Genomic DNA, 22,214 nt, shown 5'->3' with positions numbered 1-22,214 from the left:
TTTTAATGCATATTTTTACTATGTCCAACTCCTGTAGCCACAGTATTCCCTTTAACAGAGTTAACTCAGAAATTAGATTTCATTGTTTTCTCAAAGCATTATGACAAATATCCGTACAGTCTTGTCTAGTTATTGCTGTTCTACAGACAGTAAAGCTACCAAACTCTAGCAGTTAGCTTGCATCCAGGTTGCATACTCTAGAAAATAAATATACAATTATATATTACTTTTTTTACAGAAATTAAAAGTTCACAGAGGAACACAGACCGGTAAAACTCCAGTCACAATTTCTGAGAGGTGATTTGCAAAATCAGTGCAGTTTAACAATTTACAGCTTACAGCTGAAAATAGGAAAATAAATAAATACGTATGGACATTTGCCTGAACAGTTCTAGTACCAGTAGTAAATAACAGATGGAAAATGTGTCCCCCATTTTCAGTGAATGATAATCTCTTCACACTACTGATGAACAGATTTTACCTGCTCATTTGTGGAATATGCCTGTAATAGAACCGAAGATTGTTATTATGGTTCCATAAATGCAATCAATATTTCCAGAAGCAGTTACACATCTGCTTTATATGCCATTGTTTGGATTTGTTTTGTAGTATGGGAGAGGTTTTACTTTTAATACTCCAAAATAATCAGAAGAAAGGACTATTTCACTTTTAGCACATCTCTAAAGACCAGTTTTTGAAGTGACAGACAGACAAAAACAGAGGTTCACTGGTTGCTAATCAATTAGATTGGCTAAGACAGTAGGCCCTAATAGAAACCTTCACAAGACAGAATATCTGCAAGCAATAGACCATGTATTATGCTGCTGTATGATTATAGCCCTAAAGAAAATCCTATAAATGTGTATCAATTTAGAATCCAAAGCTAACGTTTACCTTGGACTGTTTTTTTACTGCTGAATGGAGGATTCTCTTTCCAAGCAGAATTTAAATACTTATATTCAGGTGATAGCATCATAGCCATTAGTTTTAAAAAATATACTGCATTCAACAGAATTATCCCTAGTGCACCCCACCCCCAATAAGGTCACAGCATCTTTATAGTATTTCCCGATTATACTTTATCGATGTATTTCAAAAATTTTAAAATAAACTTTGTAGGTTTGATTCTTTGGTTTTGATTACTATCTTGACCCCTGTGAACTCATTTACACTGTAGAAGGCTGCTATGTATAAATTAAGGCATCATATCCAGTTTTCATCTAGCACATTTTAAGGCAGACGAAAGTGTAATAGCAAACCCACATCTGTGTCATAGACAGTGAAAGAGGAATAAGTGAAGTTTGATCTCATTGCAAGATTAGTAGAAAACAACTACTGAGGTTTCTTTCATGTCTCAGTTCAGAGCTTCAAATTCATATAGATACACTGCCAAATTGAGGCCAACCGTCAAAAGTAAAAACTCAAATTACTTGAGTGGAGATGAAAATCACATTTAACATCAAGCTGAATGTAACCCCTAATGTATTACTATTACACAGCTAAAAATAAGTTTAAAAAAGGCAAATGTGTGAATTTCATACATATTTATATGCAAGAACATACTTCATAAACATATGCAAACTGTAAAAAACTTTTAAATGCAGAAATGTTAATAGAGAGTCATCAGCAGAAAAATGTACCCACATACCTGTAATTATTGGAAAGTTCCAGTCAATCTACTAAAATTTCTGCAGTATTCTGGAAATGATTAATAAATACGGAAATATCCCAAAGCAATGACATTTACTACTGTAGTACAAAAAATATAGTGTGGAACAGTATTATAAAATGGCCAATACATCAGCAAGTTACACACCTGGAAGGAAAACTAAAAGGTAAACTTACCTTTTATAAAGAAGTATGGCAATAACAATACAGATGATAAACACCACTGCAAGAACTGGTCCAACAACCCAGATCAAGCCTTCTTCCTCATCTGTAATTGGTTGGGGATCAAGATCCATCGACACAACGGGGTCAGAATATGGGCTGGTTGCATACATGGTCTACGCAAATAAAATAAATCTTATTTAATGATAAAGGAGTGCATTTAAAATATGAACTATCCTCTATCTAAAATAAATCTATACAAGATAATGAAGCAATGAACGTAGCTATTTTTCTTCAAGTCAGGTAATATACAAACTTGCAAACTGAAAAGTTTTCTTACAGAAAATGGAGAAAAACTTGAATTTAAGTCTGAAAAACAGGGGAACCCACTGTAGAATATGAAGGGCAGCTAAATACTCAAATTTTTTCTTAGGGATGAAACTAGAATTATGAGCCAGTAGAGGCTGTTGAAAATCTTTGCCTTACTGGATTGTATAAAGCCAGTAATGCCTCAGGTAAGACCTATGATAAGAAAATAATAATTTTTTTTTTATTCTAGTCTGACCTGAGATGTCTGATCTATGGCAGAGTTAAAATTACAGACAGGTGCGGCTGAGGAGCCGGCCTCCTAAGATTGGATCACGTAAAGAACTCTTAGCTACAGTAAAGTCAGAAGTGAAGAATGGTCTGTACTTATTTCTTGTCTTTGCTAGAGTGTCTCCACCAGCACTAAATTAGGATTTGAAATAAAGTTCTTGCAAAGGACTTAAAAACTTGATTCAGCAGTAAGTCAGGAATGCCTGCTAGGATACAATAAGATAACCAGGAGAACTGATTAGTTTTCATTTATCATGTCTGCGCTATGTTCTGAAAGATGCCTGAAGCCAAGACAAGTGTTACCAAAGGAGACATGTTTTTTTTACCCCTCCTTTGGCCTTGTTTTGGGCTATGGGCTATGACAGTTTCTAGGTTTAAGGTTAGATATAGGATGAGGACTGGCAAAGCTGAGGCGTTTACACTAGCTGATACTGAGTTAGTACCCATGCCAACGATGTCCAGTTATATTACGTGTTTTTACTAAACTGGCACCAAATGTTTTTAAAAGTCTGTGATTGCTGTTTAGAAATCGGGGGAGTCTCTATGTTCCACTCCTGAAACGCCTAACCAGACTGAGTTTTTTTTCCTATCTTCATCATTCTCAAAAGATTGAAAAAAGCCCATTGATACAGTAATAAAATCTTTGTATTTAGCCCCTTCCTTTGGAGCAGTCACAAAAAAATGCCTGGAAAGGGATACAGAGGGATACTGATGGATACCAGTATAAGTACCTGTTCTCCAATAAATAGGATTTTGCTTTTCGTTTTCAACCTACCTGTATTAATGACTAATTTTAACCCAGTTATTATTTTGCCAAAATTATCTATTGTTCTCATTTTTCCTCTTGATAAGATGCTTAACATATTTATAAACTGTAATCATAAGCTCTCTCAGCTTCCATTTTACTAAGTTAAACAAATTCAGACCTCCCCATGCCCTGTTGTAAAGCAAGTTCTCTATTCTCCCAATCAACAGACAAATGTTGTGTTCTCTAAAGGAGAAGCCTGATGTTAAAAGTATTTTGAATACTGGGAAAAACATCCCTTGCAAGTTACAACTCATACAGCAGTAGGATCGATAGTCCTCGAAGAAAACCAGCTATATTGAGAGCAGATACACTGGAGCACTATGAGTTGAAGCTCACTCGCCCTTACAAACTCTTCACTCTCATGCTACTTAATCACGTAGATGTTTCAGATGGTGTTTCTAAACCAGACATTGTCCATATTGAAAGTTTAGTAATGCCTTTTGAAATCTTCAACAGTAAGCCCCTGGATACATTTTGCCATACCAGCCTTTTCAGCTGTAAATTTTCAAGCCTATTTATTCCTGCTTTTTCATCCTGAATTCTCTCTAACAAAGAAATAACTTTAGGGTTAAACGAAATAACCAATATCTTAATTAATGTAGAAAAATAAATAAGAAATGGTACTTTGTATTGAAAAGATCAATTTTAGTACAGGCAATTTCTGACACACAGATTTTTGGCCGTCTCATTTTATAGCCAAAAGCTGTCTACTTTCTCCAGTTTGAACCTTTCTGATGTAGTAACTTCAGAATTGTCTGTCTACACAGACACTGTCAAAAAGTGAAAGGGGAATTTTTGATTTGTGTTAAAGCTTCCAGGAGCCACTTAATTTATTTTCAAATGAAGTTATGTATCCAAAAGTATTCAAATTGAAACCACTTCCTTATTGTGTTTAAGTAGGTAAATTCTGTTCACATCAAGAATGCAATTGTAAGGTTACACACTGGAAGCATTAGACTAGAATTCAGATCATCGGTGTAGTAGTTTCAAGTGGTTGAGCCAGCAAATGTACCTGTCAGGCTTAGGTACCAATTAGAAAGATACCGTATTACACGCTGAATGTTAAAATGTTAATGTGTATTGCAACTTTCAACAGTCCTATTTCTGTCTTTTTTTTTTTTTTACTGTAGTACATGCAGTAGATTAACTCAAGCATAAAGGGACATAACTACATGATTAATAACGTAAGGAGGAATGACAGCTTATTATTTAGCTCACGTTAGGAATTTTCCTTATTACTGAATTATTTTCTTACTTTCTAACAATTCACTGATAAAATTGTTAGGGAATGACTGTAACTAAAGAGGCTAGCTGTGCATATCTCTGATTCAATGGATCTTTCCAAGAATCCTGTGAATGGAATGACATTATTCAATGGTAGTATTAAGGCAAGAGATGATCTGTTTTTAAAATGCATTGAGAAAGACATTGCTGTGAAGTTCATGCCTCAGAACCCATGTCAATGATCTCAAATAGCAAAGCACATAATTTGCAAAGGATCACAACACCCTAATGAAAGGTGATCCTCAGGTTTCATTTAAACACAGAAGTAACACATAAAAATGCAAGCAAAATAGAAAAATTCAAGGAATTCATTGGAACTAAGCAACAAAACACTCGCTTTAGAGATGCTCTGACACATATTGTAAAAAAATAGCTTTTGAGAAATGGAATAAGCATTAAAAAGATGTTTTCATGACTGTGGAAAGGTAATGTTGTGATTGAAAAGTATAACTAACTTACAGATTCTGAGTGCTCCATTACAGCCAACACAAAGAAGACATATTCTTGACCACTCTGCAGTTGCTTATTCTCAAAGCCACCATAATGCTTCTTATCACCCAACGTGAACTCCGTAGGAAGAACTTCAAAGTGAGCTGCAATATATGGCCTTAATTCAACTTCCCTTCCAAGACGAATGCTTCTGCGTTTCCTAGCTATCTCCTTAAGCAGCTTTAGAATGAAGGGAGGGGAAAAACAGAGAGAGAGAGAGAAAGCAAGAACAGAAAGATAACTCTAAACATTTTAATGTTAACTTATTGACAATGTAATAAGAAAATTTAATGCATGACCATGAACTACAAAAATACAATTTATCCACATTTCATGGGGCTTATCAGTATCACTATATTAGTTCTTGCAAAATCTTCCAATTTCTTGTCATCCTCGTTAAGATACTACGTAGCAATTGCACTGTCCAGACTACAAATATAAAACAATCAGATCAATTTTCAGTGTCTGATACTTATGCATCTTGGCAGGGGGGAAGCTAACAAAGCAATATATCTTCTCTGAGGACATATCATATTACACACACATCATATTATAAATCATGTATATATATGTGTGTGTACATATATATGAATTCAGTCATAGAATAGGATCACCTATGTTGGAAAAGACCCTAAAGATCATCAAGTCCAACCTTCAACCTAATTCTGCCAAGTCCACCACTAAACCGTGTCCCTAAGTACCATGTCTACACTTCTTTCAAATACCTCCAGGGATGGTGTCTCAACCACTTCCCTGAGCAGCCTGTTCCAATGCTTGAGAGCCCTTTTGGTGAAGACATTTTTCCTAAAATCCAATCTAAACCTCCCCTGGTGCAACTTGAGGCTGTTTCCTTTTATCCTATTGCTTGTTACTTCGGAGAAGAGACCAGCCCCCACCTCACCACACTTCCTTTCAGGTAGCTGTAGAGAGCAATAAGGTCTTCCCTGAGCCTCCTTTTCTCCAGGCTAAACAACCCCAGCTTCCTCAGCTGCTCCTCCTAAGATTTGTGCTCTAGAGCCCTCACTGGCTTCATTGCTCTTCTTTGGACACGCTGCAGCACCTCAATGTCTTTCTTGTAGTGGGCGGCCCCAAACCGAACACAGTATTTGAGATGCAGCCCCATAAGTGCCAAGTTCAAAGGGACAATTACTTCCCTAAGGCATAATAATATTTTCTCCCTTCCTATGAATATGCAAGGTACTTTCTTATCTCCTATTTGATACAACAAAAATTTGTAAGTCATATGATGTAATTATTTAAAAAATAGGAATAAAAAATACAAAATTGAAAAAAATTCCAATTTTTGAAAATAAATTTTTAACTTTTTCTGGTAACTCTGGAATACAAACAACTCAATACTAACTGGCTATTGATAGGTTTGGTTTTTTTTAGTTCTCTCTAACACAAGGACTACCAAGCATTCTGGCCATATTAATGTCCTAAACATCTCAGGGAAAAGAGTGCTTTGCAATGTACTTCAGAAACAGTAAATGAAGTGCAGAAGAGTTTATAGGAGTGATTTGTAAACATATCTTTCATCCCAAACCTGAAATTGACTGCCATTTCATTTATTCAAAAGCACGAAAGGTTGTGTTCTTCATGGCTTGCACAACACTACACAATATACTTGTGATAGGAATCAGTAATATGAACTGTGAATTCTAAGACAACTTTTCTACTGCTAGACTACAAAGTACTATCTACCACCCTATCATACACAACCCACAAACTGTCTAATCTGAATTTCAAAAAGCGCTTTTCTTTGTTTCATAAAATATTTCTTCTGATGAACAAAGCTAAAATTTACATCTGCACATTTACAACAGGATTAGATGCTAGACTCAATCTTGTGAAACTTATAATAGCTATTAAAGGAATTTAAGCTCTGCTGCTAAAATCCATTGATGATTAACTTATTAAATCAGACAAATGCTTATCGATATTTTTTATCACTTCAGATATACTGGCATTCAACAAATATTAATCTGATCTGATTACAAGGAGCCTGAACATTTCTTGGGTGGTAAGTGATAACTTCTAAGGTCTTTTTATGGTTCCCCTCATTTTTCACTTATGGAACTTATTCAATGTCTCAGACTGCAATCATAAATTTTTCCAAGGTCACACAGTTGTTTTAGGCTTTTCAGCACACAAACAGTGCTCAGACAATAGATTAGCACAAACTTCTTTGTTAGGAGGAGGAGAGAAGTCTCCAGAGCTAGATAGAGATCAATAAAAAAAGAGATTAAAATCTAATATTCACTATATACCTTCATTTCAAAGAACGTGTTTAGTCAGGGAAACTCTCTCTTGCTTCACCCTGTTTTTCACTGTTAGGTCTCATCTTAGCTAGCACATCTTCTTGCTCTCCTCACATGGGGTCTTGTATTTTGCAATTACACTATTAACAATTCCAATGCATGTAAAACAATCACTCTGCTACTGAGACAGAAGCTTTTAATATTGATCAACTGATCAACACCCCTTCACATTGAAGTACGTATTTCACACACAGGCTACAGATAGACACGGAAGCAATCTGTACCACTTGGATCCAAACTTGAGAGCATTTGGATGTTACCCCTTCAAAGATCTACACAGTCAACGGCTTTCCGGCTCTAAGGCTGAGTCTGTTCTCTCTTGCAGAGATTTTACATTCATTTAACTCTATCAATTTCCTTGCTCCAACACAAAAGCTGGTACATTGCAATGGATGCCCTAAGCAAACAAGAATTGGCCATAATTTGAGATTAGAAATCATTATTTATTACTCAAGGACTTTATTTACCATCAGCAGACCATATTTGTCTTTTATTCTTCCTAAACAGTTTAGTGAGCAGATAGAGTAAATTTAAATGGTATAAAAATGAGGGCAGTAGAGACTGTAATATTAAGAAGATTTCTATTTATTTGCCTTATTGAAGGTGACTCTCACATCTGTTGGTATCTTCCTCTGCCCCAGGTAGAGTTATTGAGGGCAGAACATGAGGCAGAGACTAATCAAAGATTGTTCCAGGTTGCTTCAGCCCTTATAAGATCTGCTGAGGGAAGCACACTGTGAAAAGTTCGCATCTATATGAAGCCATCTTTTGTAAAGATAAGAACAGCTATGCAGAGGGCTGAGCACTGACTATTCTGAAGTCTGCTGAAACACAAAGGCAGATAGGTACTGCAGTACAAGGAGCGGTACATGGCTTGAGCCATCCCTGAAGATAACTGGTATTTTCATTTATGGGTACAGTTTCCACTGGAATTTAAAGCTATTTGTGTGGTTACTTCAAATAAATTCTTTATCGTATGTTTCCAGATTACTCCGTATTTACAATTTAGATTTTAAATAACTCATAATAAAATGTCAAAATACTGGAAGAGTATTGCAATCAAAAATTAGACTGAAATTGAAAAGGGAAGAAAAATGTTTGATCTTAATTATTTCTTGCATTTGAATTAGTAACATAAAATGCATATATTTAACAGATAGCAATGCTAAATTACTGTGTTACAATGGGTGAAGTGATCACAAATTGAGTTTTGGCTATGAATGCTAGAGTTAATTAGCCTGAGTCAAACAAAATGTGTTCAACTTTTTCAAAGGTGGTTATTTATCACCTAAGGCCAGCTAAACTTAGGTGTGTTTCTGCATACATAAAAATTTTGTCTGTGACATTGATTACACATGACTGAATAGACCTTAGCTGAACCTCTGGCCTCATTCACGTTAAATGGCATTGTTGCCAAATATCATTACTTGCTCATATATCTCCTGTTGTACTTTATACTAGGATTGCAATAAAATTACTGAATTGGTTTAAGACTTAACATACCAGCTTTTATTTAGGTTTTATTGCTTACAAATCTAAAGTAATCCTACTAGGTAACTTTTACTACAAATCATAATACTTTGTTTATATTTCATTTGAATAAAATATATATTTAAAGTCACTACATCTCATGATACTCAAAATGAAATTCTGAGTTAATAAGAAAGGATGGTATCTCTAATAACTATCATTTTCAGATACACAATATGTAGTCCATTGTCTGCTCTTCTAAGATTCTGGCTCCCTCTTAGTTTCTCTCAGAATTGAGATTCAAGGAACCAGGAAGATTAGGTAAGTATAACAAGGCTGGAGAGTTTTTTGGAGTGGTCAGTTATGTACTGGAGTTAACACTCCAGAGCAGTGCTTTCAGCAAATACTCTTTTTCTGACAATCTAAGCAAAGTATTTGGAACATATTTAGGAAGAGTGGGCTAGATGAATGGACAGTAAGGTGGATAGATAACTGGTTGAAAGAGCTCAGAAGGTCGTGATTAGGGGCACAGAGTCTAGTTGGAGGTCAGTGACGAGTGGTGTTCCCCAGGGCTCAGTAGTGGGTCCAGTCCTCTTCAATATATTCATCAATGACCTGGATGAGGCGAGAGAGTGCACCCTCAGCAAGTTCACTGATGCCACAAAGCTTGGGGGGGGCGTGGCTGACACACCGGAAGGCTGTGCCACCATACAGTGAGACCTGGACAGGTTGGAGATCAGGGCAAAGAGCAACCTTATGAAATTCAACAAGGGCAAGTGTAGGGTGCTGCACCTGGGGAGGAATAACCCCATGCACCAGTACAGGTTGGGGGCTGACCTGCTGGAGAGCAGCTTGGTGGAAAGAGACCTGGGAGTCCTGCTGGACAACAGGATGACCACAAGTCAGCAATGTGCCCTTGTGGCCAAAAAGGCCAATGGCATCCTGGGGTGCATCAAGAAGAGTGTGGTCAGCAGGTGGAGGGGGGTCATCCTCCCCCTCTACTCTGCCTTGGTGAGGCCACACCTGGAGTACTGTGTCCAGTTCTGGGCTCCCCGGTTCAAGAGGGACAGGTAACTGCTGGAGAGGGTGCAGCAAAGGGCTACCAAGATGATTAGGGGACTGGAGCACCTCTCTTATGAAGAAAGGCTGAGAGATCTGGGTCTCTTCAGTCTGCAAAAAAGACAGCTGAGGGGGGACCTTATCCACACTTCTAAATACTTCACGGGTGGTTGTCAGGAGGATGGGGCCAGGCTCTTTTCAGTGGTGCCCGGGGACAGGACAAGAGGTCACGGGCACAAACTTGAACATAGGAAGTTCCACCGAAACATGAGGAGGAACTTCTTTACTCTGAGGGTGTCAGAGCACTGGAACGGGCTTCCCAGAGATGTGGTGGAGTCTCCAACTCTGGAGACATTCAAAACCCTCCTGGACGCGATCCTGTGCAACCTGCTCTAAGACGACCCTGCTCTGGCAGGGGGGCTGGACTAGATGATCTCCAGAGGTCCCTTCCAACCCTATGATTCTATGATATTTATTCAGAAAATTTATTGCTCAGCCTTTTCTGATACTAGACAGTTATCTGCTATTGTACTAAAAAAAAAAAGATATGCACAAGTATAGTCACTTGATCATCAGGAACTATTAGCTCAGAAAGTAGTGTGGTTAGTTTTTGTGTTTTTTTTTTTCCAAATTTATTTATTGTTCCACTGCTTTCACATGTTTGTCAGGAATACTACACCTAATAACAACATGCATATATTTTCTAAAGCTGGAAGTAAAACACTGTTTTAAGTAATAGAAACTGGATGACTTAGCATGAAATACAGTTCCTGCCTGCTTTTGACTTTTTTTGCTACTCAGTACTTACTATATGTATTGCTGGCAATTGTAAAAGATATATCAAGGATTTTAGTTCTTCATCAGAAATAATTTTCATTTTCCACTCAACGCGTATCTTATTTCTTCCACCATTAATTCTACAACGTGGTCTCAATTATATCCATAGAAGTGGGAAACAACCCATCCTGACCCAAATATTTCTGAATTAATAAATGCTCTTTATCAATCTGTTATACAGATTAATGCACCGCAACCAGCAAGATGATTAAAATGACCCTTTGTTACGGGAATCAGCAGGACCCGTAGAATTTAATTGCCAAAAAGTTCAATGTCATCTGGCACCTATCCTTTAATCTGTTAATGCTGCTGAATGTGACTACAGTCTTTGTATGTTAAAAGTGGGTGGTAATATTAAATCAGTTTTCCATTACTGTATGGATCTTGGTGTCAGGGTTACACGGTTTAACCGTATTTTGTCAGCTAGGACTATGATCATGAGGCATTTACAATCCAAGTTCTTTTAAAGGGAAGAAGTTAATAGATCAAAGTAAGTCATTGCTGCAATTGAATCAAATGAGATGATCACATAAATGAAACTGGTCAAGAGGAAACACAGGCTTCAGTCAGTCAGCAGTAATGAAAACCATGCCTTCCTTTGAACAGTTGTTTTCAATCTTCTGATTAAGGATTCTCCTGTTGCTGTACATATTCTTCTTTTCTGATCAGAAAACTTACTAAAGACTGAAAGACCTGTGTTTATATTTTGAAAGATTTCTGCAGCAGTTTTAGTTTGGTGAAGATCTTTATTTTCCTTCATTTTGGTGCAAACATTGAAATTGATATCCATTTTGTCAATGGGAGGAGGGAAAAGAAACCTTGTGATTCCTTGTAGATGATTATTAGTTCCCAGTGATTGTATGATGGGGAAGCATATGCTGAAGCACCTCAGTAACATAAAACTCTTGAATCCACCAAAACAAAATGGGAAAACAGATGCGATCCATTCAAAAGATCACTAAATCAGGAGTAAAGAAACTGACTTTGATCTCTGGTCTTTGAATTGCAAGGATATTACATGTACAAATTACCACAGCATTTGAATGAGATCTAAAATCCTAGCCAGATACAACAATAACAATAATAACACCACCACCTGTCTTTTGTACAGGGCTTTCATATGGGGCTCTCAAAAGAGCTTTACAATGATAAATATTAGTATTATTCCAAAATTACAGATTGAAATTAGAAAGGCAAGTTTGCATGAGCCACATTGTCCTTCAGTAAAAGAGAAACAAGACTGAATGCTGACACTATATTTCCTGGAATTATTAGTATATCAATAACATAATGAATTCATTTCTAGTATTACTGGGCTTATTCCTAAATTGAAAGTACTTCCACCCTTTGGGTTAATGTCATTTACAGTGTTGAAGGATGACATGATGTTGCTCTTTCCTATTTCATTTATTTCTGAGCAAAAACTGTCAGTAGAATGGAGACTACTGTGAAAGTCTTCTAACCAGAAACATTACAGTATGTGAGAATCAGGTAAAAACACCACAAGAAGGTCAAATGTTAAACTGCAGTGCAAATTGCAATTTAGCATTTGTTACAGGCTTAGTAAATACCCCACCAATGAACCAGACCTTTATTAGAGTTCATATCATTGGTGATTAAGCTTTTGCTGACAACTCATTTCACCTCCTGCACTTCTGCATTATGCTTTACAATAGGAAAAGAATAAAATATCAATGCCAACAAAGATCAGACACTTTGTGTGTTTTATTGCAACATAATGTATTTATTGTCTTCTAATTTAAGTAATTTGAACTTCTTTTTCAGTCCCCACAGGCTAATTCAAATGTAAATATAAAATATCCTGACAACCAAAGCTTCTAAAACTCGTGAGTTAATCACATATGGCTAATAAGATTTTTTTCTTTAATAAAGGAGGAGACGACAACAAAAACATATAGTACCTCATCTAGTTCCATTTCATCTGGACTCTCCCATGGTTTGATAAACTTTCCACGAGACCTCTTCAAAGGCACAATAACTATGTAATAACCTCTGTAAAGGAAATAGTTGGACAAAAGTGAAGTTGAAGGAAAAGGAATAGATAAATTGATGGAGCAGGTTTCTGTTAGGAGGAACTTGAGAGAGTAGCTGTATGTCGAGAACAAACTTTTCAATTTTATTATGCCACTACAGCCTTCTAAACGTAGTTGTAAAGATTCATACTCTTGAAACCACATCCAGTGTAAAACATTTGACAAACAAATGGCAGTAATTACCTGCCTTTTCCTGTAAACATATAAATATGTATAAGAAACATTAATTACAATGTTCAAAAATGCCTACATATTTGACTGCAGCTTATTATTTCAGTTGAAATACAAGAGCCATGGGATATTTGTCACCTGCCACTGTCACACTTGGAAAAAACCCCAAACTTCTAGATTGAAACATATTACCATATATTTAAATCTCAATTATCACCCCATCTTCCCCCATTTTCATGAATAATCAAAATAGTAGGTTAACATAATATGTTTGTTGATGCCAATACTATTATACAGAGAAAATAAAGAAGACATAGCATACACTTCTCCCACACACACTTTACTTTTGAGTATCTATCACTATCAGCTTTATCTACTTAAGTATTCTGTTCACAGTCATAGACTAGAGAGCTTAATGTATGCGCTCTTTACAGCTAGGATTTGCAAATTACACATATCAGTTTTCCTCAGAAACATTTTCCTGAAAATATCTTCCTCCTACCCCGCATGGAGACTAGTAAATTATACTTTCTAGTATGACAGAGATATGGCACTTTCCTTGTTTCCTTCACAAAGCCTGGATACATGTCAGGCAGATCCATAATTTCACATTACTGCGAGGAAAGAAGGAGAAGAATCACAACAGCAGGACATCCAGGATGGTATAATATACATCTTCTTGATAAACACACTTGTCAAACAGTCAAGCACTCTCCATCTCAGAGGAGAGGGAAAGAAGCTTCTCTCCTTTGTTTCTAGTAACAACAGAGCTTATTAAGTAGGTGTCTCCATCCCTCCTTTGTGGAAGATAATTTTTAATGTCTCATGGACCATCTTCTCTTCTAGTCTGCCATTTTTTACAACCTATTCAACCTTCTGCAGCACGGACTATTCATTTTACTCACGCAATGCAGTTGAAAAACCTAAAGTAATTAATGAAAAGAGAGTCTACAGAAAGGGACTTGCCTTACAATTGATCCAAAACTATTTCAGTCTAAACTGACTCTGTAAACTGTCTTTCTTCTATACCAGTGCACACCATTGGTCCATTTTAATGGTCTCTTCTTAATCAAAGCTCCTTCCCATAAAAGAAATGCAATAAAACTTTGGTTTTTTAACGACTGTAGCAAGTGCACATATTTATTAGTTCCTGTGTTAAGAAATTTGAAAAATTTCTCTGTGGAAATGCTGAGCTCCAACAACTCTGTGCTCGCCACAGATTTTTAACTGCTGCTTAGTCGGTCTATTCCAGTATTAAAAAAAAAATAATCTGCAGCATGCATTATTATAGTAACAATATGATAAATTACCATTTACACTGATGTTATTATTCAAAACTAGAAAGGCAGGTTGAACCCAGATTTTAAACCTGAGTATGGTATTTTTAAAACTCTTTGGATACATGAGTAACAAATCCTAGTGAATGCTGATTTATCCATTCATACAATTACTACAACCTACATACCTTTTCTTTAACAGATGCCTAAGAGCCAAGACAAAATATAATTGAGAATTGGCCCCTACATGTCTTTCAGACATCGAAGATACATCTTCTGGATGAACTGCACAGCAGTCTCTTACTTATCCCTTTTTTTTTTTGCTTCTTCATCTTTTTCTTTTTCTTTCTTTTTTTTTTTTCAATCAAGGAACATCCAGCATGCAAATGTTACTTTCACACTCTTTCACACTTTCTTCATGCATGCCTCCCACTCATAACTTTGATCTTGCACTAAGACTTTCGGCACATACAAAGTATTTTAAAGCTGAGAGCACAAATACATCAACAACAAGCAGAAAAATGAAACTGTTCACATAAATATATAGTGCTGCAAATTGTAAAGGACAACAAAGTTCTGCTATTTCCAGCGAACTCCAGAAAATGCAGTATCTCTTGAAAAAATGCTTTATTATTTCCTTTATTATTTTTTTTGTTTGAATTGAGTATGGGGGTTTTTTGGGTGGAAAGGGGGAGGAGAAGGGCAAGAAATGGAAGGTTTGCTTGGATATTGCTTGAACTACTGAGTATTACAAAGGCCAAAGTCTTCCATAAAGACCTGTTTTTACCTAAGACTTTGCAAAGGTGGAAGAGATTCAGAGAAACATGAACTGTCCTTTACATATAAAAATTGCTTTGGATTAGGCCAAAATACAACAGGAAAATGGAGAAATTGCTCACTTGAGATGACACCAGCAAAAGAGATCCATTTTACCTAGCATAACATGAGCTCTATTCCAGTTTGTATGCTGTATCACCATCACACATTGAAACAATGAAAATTACTTCTACCATCTTTAATAAATTACAAAGGCTCTTCTAACACTACCTTCAATTCCATTAGTATTTACTTGTAATTCATTAGAGCAAAGCATTAACTGTTTCACCTTCTGTGTAATTAGTATTATTGAAAGATTCTCAGTGTATAGTACTTCACAGTAAGATAGAGACAATCACGAGTGTATAACGTACCCATAGAGGAAGAGCAATTGTAAAAATGTCAACATAACTATTACCCAAAATTGTTCCTGCCATACGAAGACTATAACTGCAATAATCTTACTTATTCTAGCAAGCATCAGGTAAGCTTTTTCTGTTCAGTATTTAGTTGCTTTGGTATGCCTTCTTTCAAGGGTCAAGTTAATCTATTTTTTTGTTGTTTTGTTTTTCTAGCTCTAGCCCAACCACCTCTTTTTAGGGAACAGATGTAGAAGGAGGAGGTACATTATCTGCAAAATTGGGAGTTGGACCCCATAGGTTTAATGTACCCTTCCTGATGTCACTTAGCCTCTTTTATTTTTTACACTACATATTTTTACACTACATAAAAGGAAGGGCATCAGCTCTTTTTCCACTACTATCTTCTGCTATTGTTTGACCAGATACCCCACACTTTTTTCTCTCTATGAATGCTCTGCCTCATAAATCTTTTTTGACTCATTCCATCTTCAGTCTTCCTTAGCTGCATTTGTTACTGACCACATCTTACTCAATCTAATGATAATGGCTACATTTTTCAGTTTCTCATCCTTTTAATGTCTCAAAGTCATTTTTTTCTTGACCTCACCTACCTCGAAATCTTCAGTCAGTAATGAAAAAGGGGAGCAGCTTTCTACAAAGCCATCAGTAAAAACCCACCAGGGAGAAGACAAGTTGAATCCCCAACAATATTTAATGACTTGCTCATTTTCCTCCCCATTTCCTTTACATTACACATGGGACTTTATAGACCAACAAGAATCACTATAAGCAGAGCAATAACACTTATTGATTATACCATGCTTCATGTTTTCTTGGCAAATCTTTATTATCTAACCTTTCTAATCCCTGCTGACCGTGTGCTGTCAGCTCTTCAGTCCTGTTACTGCTGTTTAAATCTCCACAGCACCTTTTCTGCCAAAATGTAAGTAATCTCTAGTAAACTCTCTGCAAAAGTTTTCAGCAAAATCTCCTGTTTTCTTTCTGGGACCAGTGGAGAAGACCTGAGATTTTTCTTTTAATAAAAAACTTCAGAATTAATTCATCTGAATCATTATAAGTGCAGTAACAATTGTTTAAAACTCCACGTAATTCTGGAATGACTGTCTGAGTACTTCAAGGTGCTGCAGCAGGGCAGCTACCCATTGATGGGTTATCCATTCTTCTTGAGAGGACATGCTGTTCAAAACACAACTGGATTCCTTAATCCCTCTTTACTATTTGAAATCAGTGATGAAACACGAAAGTCCTCTAAGAAGTAACTACAAACTGAAGGACAATCTTTCTCCATATATTTCCGTCTAGATTTTACTCAGTCTTGCATACTTGGCTAAGTGACAAACTTATAGAATAGTTTCGGTTGGAAGGGACCTACAGCAATCGTGTAGTCCAACTGCCTGACCACTTCAGGGCTGAACAAAAGTTAAAGGAAATTGTTACGGGCTTTGCCCAAAAACCTCTTAAACACTGACAGGCTTGGGGCATCGACCTCCTCTCTAGGAAGCCAGTTACAGTCTTTGATTACCCTCTCGGTAAAGAAATGCTTGCTAATGTCCAGTCTAAACCTCCCCTGGCACAGCTTTGAACCATTCCCATGCGTCCTATCACTGGATACTGGGAAGAAGAGCTTAGCACCTCCCTCTGCACTTCCCCTTTCCAGAAAGCTGTAGACAGCAATGAAGTCCCCGCCCAGCCTCCTTTTCTCCAAAGTAGACAAAACAAAATTCCTTAGCTGTTCCTAATAGCACATGCCTTCCAGCCCTTTCAGCAGTTTTGTTGTCCTCCACTGGACGCATTCATGTACCGGTACCATTATGAAGAATAAATCCCTGGTCCACCACTACAGCTCTAGATTTAATTAACAGTAAAAATAATCATCTTTCTGGAGACAAAAACAATGGTATGTCATTCATTCACTCACTTTATATTCTCATTTGAAGGTACTTCTGGAAGTTCCACAGTTATCATGCCGTCTAAGTTGGTCTTTCCAATGAAGACTGGCTTGGTGCGAAGCACGTCTGGTGCAGTCTTTGCTGTCACTCTGTGCTGAAGACCCCCAGCACTATTCCCTCTGTTCGTCAGCACAAATGAATATGATGTCTCTGGCTTCAAGTTAGTGATCAGCTTTTGTGTAGCACGTCCATCAACCTCCACCACCATTTTCCCATCATCATAAAGGATCTACGTTAATATGTAAATTGAAGGTGGTTTTGGTTACTAAGAGAAGGCAACCGATACTGCCACACTGAATTCAGGAACGAACCTCAGCTATAAATTTAAAATGAAAGTTACTGGGCATTTTAGGCTGTAAGATAGTACTGAATTCACTACCGCAACTAAACTCACTTTCAGGGATAAAAAGGAACTACATTAATTTATAGCAGTGTAAACACTCCTAAAATCCAATTTCACTTATTCAAATTCAGTAGTTTTCTTGAACCCAGCATTTATATCAAGGCACACTTTTTGTTAATGGTAGCTTGACTTTTTCATTCACACTCCTTATACAGAAAGGTTTTTGCGACATTTAGTTCGTAAAATACCGTTCTTCACTCGCCACTGTCTGAGATGACACAAGTGATGAAGAATGATGACAGGCAGACTGCAGGTTACATTGAGTCTCTTTATCTGGCTAATGTGGAGTAAAAGAGTTGTAATGCAAAAATATTTTGTTGTTAATGTGAGGAGACAAAACCCAAAATGGTACTCAGTTACAGTCACTACAGAAATGACTAAAAAAAAAGAATAAAATTATTCTTTTCTTTCACTGTTTTCTCTAGTAGAGAATGAATACTAGTAGAGAATGAATAGAGAATAGTAGCAATGAACTACAAATTGAAAAACTGTTCATACCATGCATAATAGCCAGTATGATCCTGACTTGGAAATACTGACACAACAGTGGAAACCTCATCTTGCAAAACAACTGAATTTAACAGCTTGTGTCAATATTGCTGATTAGTTTGCATTCTTAAATACAGCAATACCAAAAAAATCCACATGTTCAGTAAGCCACTTAACCAGGTGAATGACATTGTCTATAGTCTGTATTTTCTCTTGTACAAATGGAAAACAACTTACTTTGAAAGGCAAGGCTGAATTGTAATTTTCTGGAATTTCCCAGGACAGCAAAACAGATGTCTTCATTACTGCTTTAACATGAAAATTTTTTGCAAACACTGCTGGAAAAAAAGAAACAATGTATATAAACAACATCTTGGAGCTTAGATCTTGTCATATTTCCACTGCTACCTGGGAGTATTAGCTTTCCATTTAGGTAAAACCAACAAGGATTCACTTCTCCTACCTGTTTGTTCATATTTAAATATCACATTTTAACTCATTCTCGCTCTTATCTAGTGACAACCCAACACGTACATTTTCCTTACCTGAAAGAATTGTGAAGATGTTAGCCAGAACCTGCTTGGCAAGGGACAACTGAATTCTAAGGCATCCAAAACATATTAAGATTTACATACTTTACCTTTTGTGTTTGATGAACCTATTTTTATGAATGGGCCGGTCAGTTTTATTTACAGCTTCAAAAACACTGATATCCCAAGACCGATACTCCTTTAAAGGTCAACGCCATAAGCAGACAAATCCTACCTTGATCCACGGGTAGTGTCCTGAACTGGACACTTGGACTATATGGACCAGGCCCTTTGCTTGTGTGGGCACGTACTTTTACATCATATGTGGTATCTGGTTTTAAGCCAGAAAGTGTCATAGTGGTATCAGCAGGAACAACAGGGAGTTCAACTGGCTGGTAAGCAACATTGATATCTCTGTACAAGATGGTATATTTGGTGATAATGCCATTTCTTTCTGCCAAGAGTGGCATCTGCCAAGTTAATTGAACTGATGTAGAAGTAGAGCTTTCCGAATGGAGATTTTGGGGAAATCCACTGGGTACCTCTTCAGGAACAGAAATCTCTTTAACCATCTCCTCCCCAAAGCCCACTTTATTTCTAGCTGAGAGCCTGAAGACGTAAGAAGCTCCTTTGTGAATATCTGTGGCTGTGAAGTGATCTTCCTTCTCTGAGAACTCCATGGTCGTAAATGTATCCACGTCTTTGCGACCAAACTTCAGCCGATAACCCTGCAGCGGGCCAAAAGTGTCCACAGGAGGGTGCCACTGAATTAGAGCCGTGTTCATCTGTGTGTGGCTAATCACAAGTCGAGGTTTGCCTGGAACTGTAGCACAATGTTATTTAAAGATGATAAATACAAACAGAATTGCATGTACAATTCTTAAGGCTAGTTTTAGCAGGAATAGGGATAAATTTTCTCTTCCCTCACTTTTAGATCCACAAATTACTGTCTTATGGGAGAAATAATACCTGCCTCCTGCACTATAGTCATACAGTATAATGAACTATGATAGTAAAGCCATTTACTGTTTGTTGTCCTCTTCCCTTAACAATATTTCTAAATACAGAGAACATTCAGAGGCACAGGACTTAGGCACATAAGTCAAGAAGTAAAACTTCAAACAGACATCTTATGAATGGTTCTGTCTCACTTACAAATCCTTGCTTGCAAAAAAAGAGTATTGTCATAAGTATTCATTAATTTAATCCAAGGCACATTTCTGTCATTCCTGTAAATGGAAAAATAATTAATAAGAATAGAAGTAGTAGTAGTAATAATAATAATAATAATGGAGAAATTGCAAATTTCTAGATGTAGCTAACATAACTTTTGCCATTGATAGTTAAAATGTGATAGAAGTGGAGTCAGACCAACCTTGTCATCAACTATCACTACTACATATCATAGAATCCTATTGTTTGACCTTCTATACAAATCGCCTCCAGCATTGGCTGTTTCAGCTTGCAGTGGTAGCACAGTTTGGAATTTAATTTTTTGTTCGCCCCATATGGTTTTGTTTCCAGCATGGTCTTGCTGCACTTGAACTGGACTTTTTTTGAAGAAGACTAAATTGGAGCTCTTCTTAACTTGCACACCAGATACACTAAATCCTTAATTGGGACCTATTGGTCAAAACTGATGATTTGTCTTTCACAGAAGTTCAGACTGTAAGTGTGGTGAGAACATTCTGTCTAGAGGATCAAATTAGTCCAAATTAAGGGCTTATGTGGTGTACATTTTTGAAGTCTCAATATCAACTGCTCTCATTTACTGTCTCTATTGTATTTATATATTGATTTTTATTTATTAATTCATTTATATTCATATATATATAAATTTCATTTATATTTTCATTAATATTCCTATTTAAAAAGAGTCTGTTTCTATTACAATGACTTATTTGATAATGAAGCATATCCATAACTATTTAGAAATTTGGTGTTCATTGTGTACTAATGCCTGACAGGTCAAGAGACTAGAATAGCCTTGGGAGTAGTAATGCCATGATAACATAGTCTTCCATGAAGACTAATTAGTTCCATCTGCATTCAAAGCCTTCCCACGTGAATGTAACTGCTGCACTGTGAGCTTTGGTTCCTGTATTTAAACACTTCAATGGATTTTATTACTTATCTTCAGTTCTCAGGCACCCAGCAAATCAGATTCTTGTCAGAAGTTCTGACTACCATTCCATAATGAATTAGGAATAAGGAGGGAGGAATGGCATGGCTTGAAGAAAATTATGCATTTAATAAGCTCTTTTCTCATTTTTTCTGTCTTAAGTCGTGACATTGCTTCTAACTGCCTAAGAATTATAGTTAGTTTTTATATAATTTTTCCAAATATCCTTCCTTTTAAATGTGTAGTTCACCTGTAAGTATTATTCCTAGGAATTTTGTAAGCTTTTTCCTACACTTTCTGCTGTGTAAAGAATATCTCTCTGACTAGTTCTGACTTTTTCCTCATTGATTATTATGAGCTGTGAAGGCCTTTTGCAGGCCGTATTTTTCTCTACTTTATAACTATTACTGAAACCAATGGAGCATATGAAAGAGAAGAAGAGTCCACACAAATAGAATAATTCCTCCTTCAGCTTTCTAGAGGAGAAACTGCTGGAAGATGTCACTACATTATTTTTGTGATAAATTGCTTTTATTTCTTGTGGCAGACCTCACAGTTAGAACTATTTTTTAACCTTTGTGGTAATTACAGAAAAAGAAAGAACGAAATTACTACTTGCTTTTGATCAGAACAGCGGAACTAATAAAGCTTACTTATCCAATAAAACACTCTATGATTAAAATGGTAAATAACAACAGTCACTTTTTAATTTTTAATATCTGATTTTGCAAAGTGAATGAATTTCCTTTTTGTTAACACACAACTACTGACGGAGAAAGAAAATGTTTTCTCTCTCTCTATTTCCAGATAGCTTTCAGTTAACATGTTCTTTTAGTGTGATCACTTATGAATATTACAGTCTTGTGGGACAAAAGGCAGGATTCTGTGCAGTCCTATATACAGTAGTGTCATGGAATAGCTCTATCTAGAAACTTCTTCTGATAATAATACCTGAATTTGCCATGAGCCCAAATGAAGTGAAATTGCCCATGAAAAAATATATTCTCTGATCTAGTGAAGTCCACCTCCATTACTACACAGTAGGATGCCCCTCCACATCCCTTTGCAACAGTCATTACACCAAACAGGTGTAATGGTATGCCATTACTAGTAGAAGTTTATGAAAACTGCCTTTGCCAAATTACATGAAGTCATTTGTTTCTGTTAGCTGCTATACAGTACACTACTGTCTTAATGTAAATTTTCTCCTCTTAGCTGAAATCTGTATTTCAAGATTGCTGGCCAGCACAGACAGTAAATTCCAAACAATGGACAAGCTGTTGTGCTATGAGATTCTTCAACTATTATTACCTGGAAATTAAAGG

General features: G+C 36.6%; 1 protein-coding gene across 3 annotated transcripts in view; it reads right to left on the bottom strand.

The window, feature by feature from the left end:
- PTPRD (protein tyrosine phosphatase receptor type D) overlaps positions 1–22,214 on the bottom strand; it is a 373,393-nt gene that overhangs the window by 89,457 nt on the left and 261,722 nt on the right. For all 3 annotated transcript variants that reach the window (XM_054186468.1, XM_054186469.1, XM_054186470.1), the window contains 6 exons: positions 19,003–19,590; positions 18,475–18,572; positions 17,315–17,574; positions 12,618–12,708; positions 4,979–5,188; positions 1,846–2,006 (listed from right to left, as the gene is read on the bottom strand). In XM_054186468.1, the coding sequence (XP_054042443.1) occupies positions 1,846–2,006; positions 4,979–5,188; positions 12,618–12,708; positions 17,315–17,574; positions 18,475–18,572; positions 19,003–19,590 (1,408 nt within the window). The remainder of the gene's footprint in view (positions 1–1,845; positions 2,007–4,978; positions 5,189–12,617; positions 12,709–17,314; positions 17,575–18,474; positions 18,573–19,002; positions 19,591–22,214) is intronic.

This window comes from Rissa tridactyla, chromosome Z (genome assembly GCF_028500815.1).
Source record: "Rissa tridactyla isolate bRisTri1 chromosome Z, bRisTri1.patW.cur.20221130, whole genome shotgun sequence".
NCBI lineage: Eukaryota > Metazoa > Chordata > Aves > Charadriiformes > Laridae > Rissa > Rissa tridactyla.
This window is presented reverse-complemented; position numbering and strand designations above follow the sequence as displayed.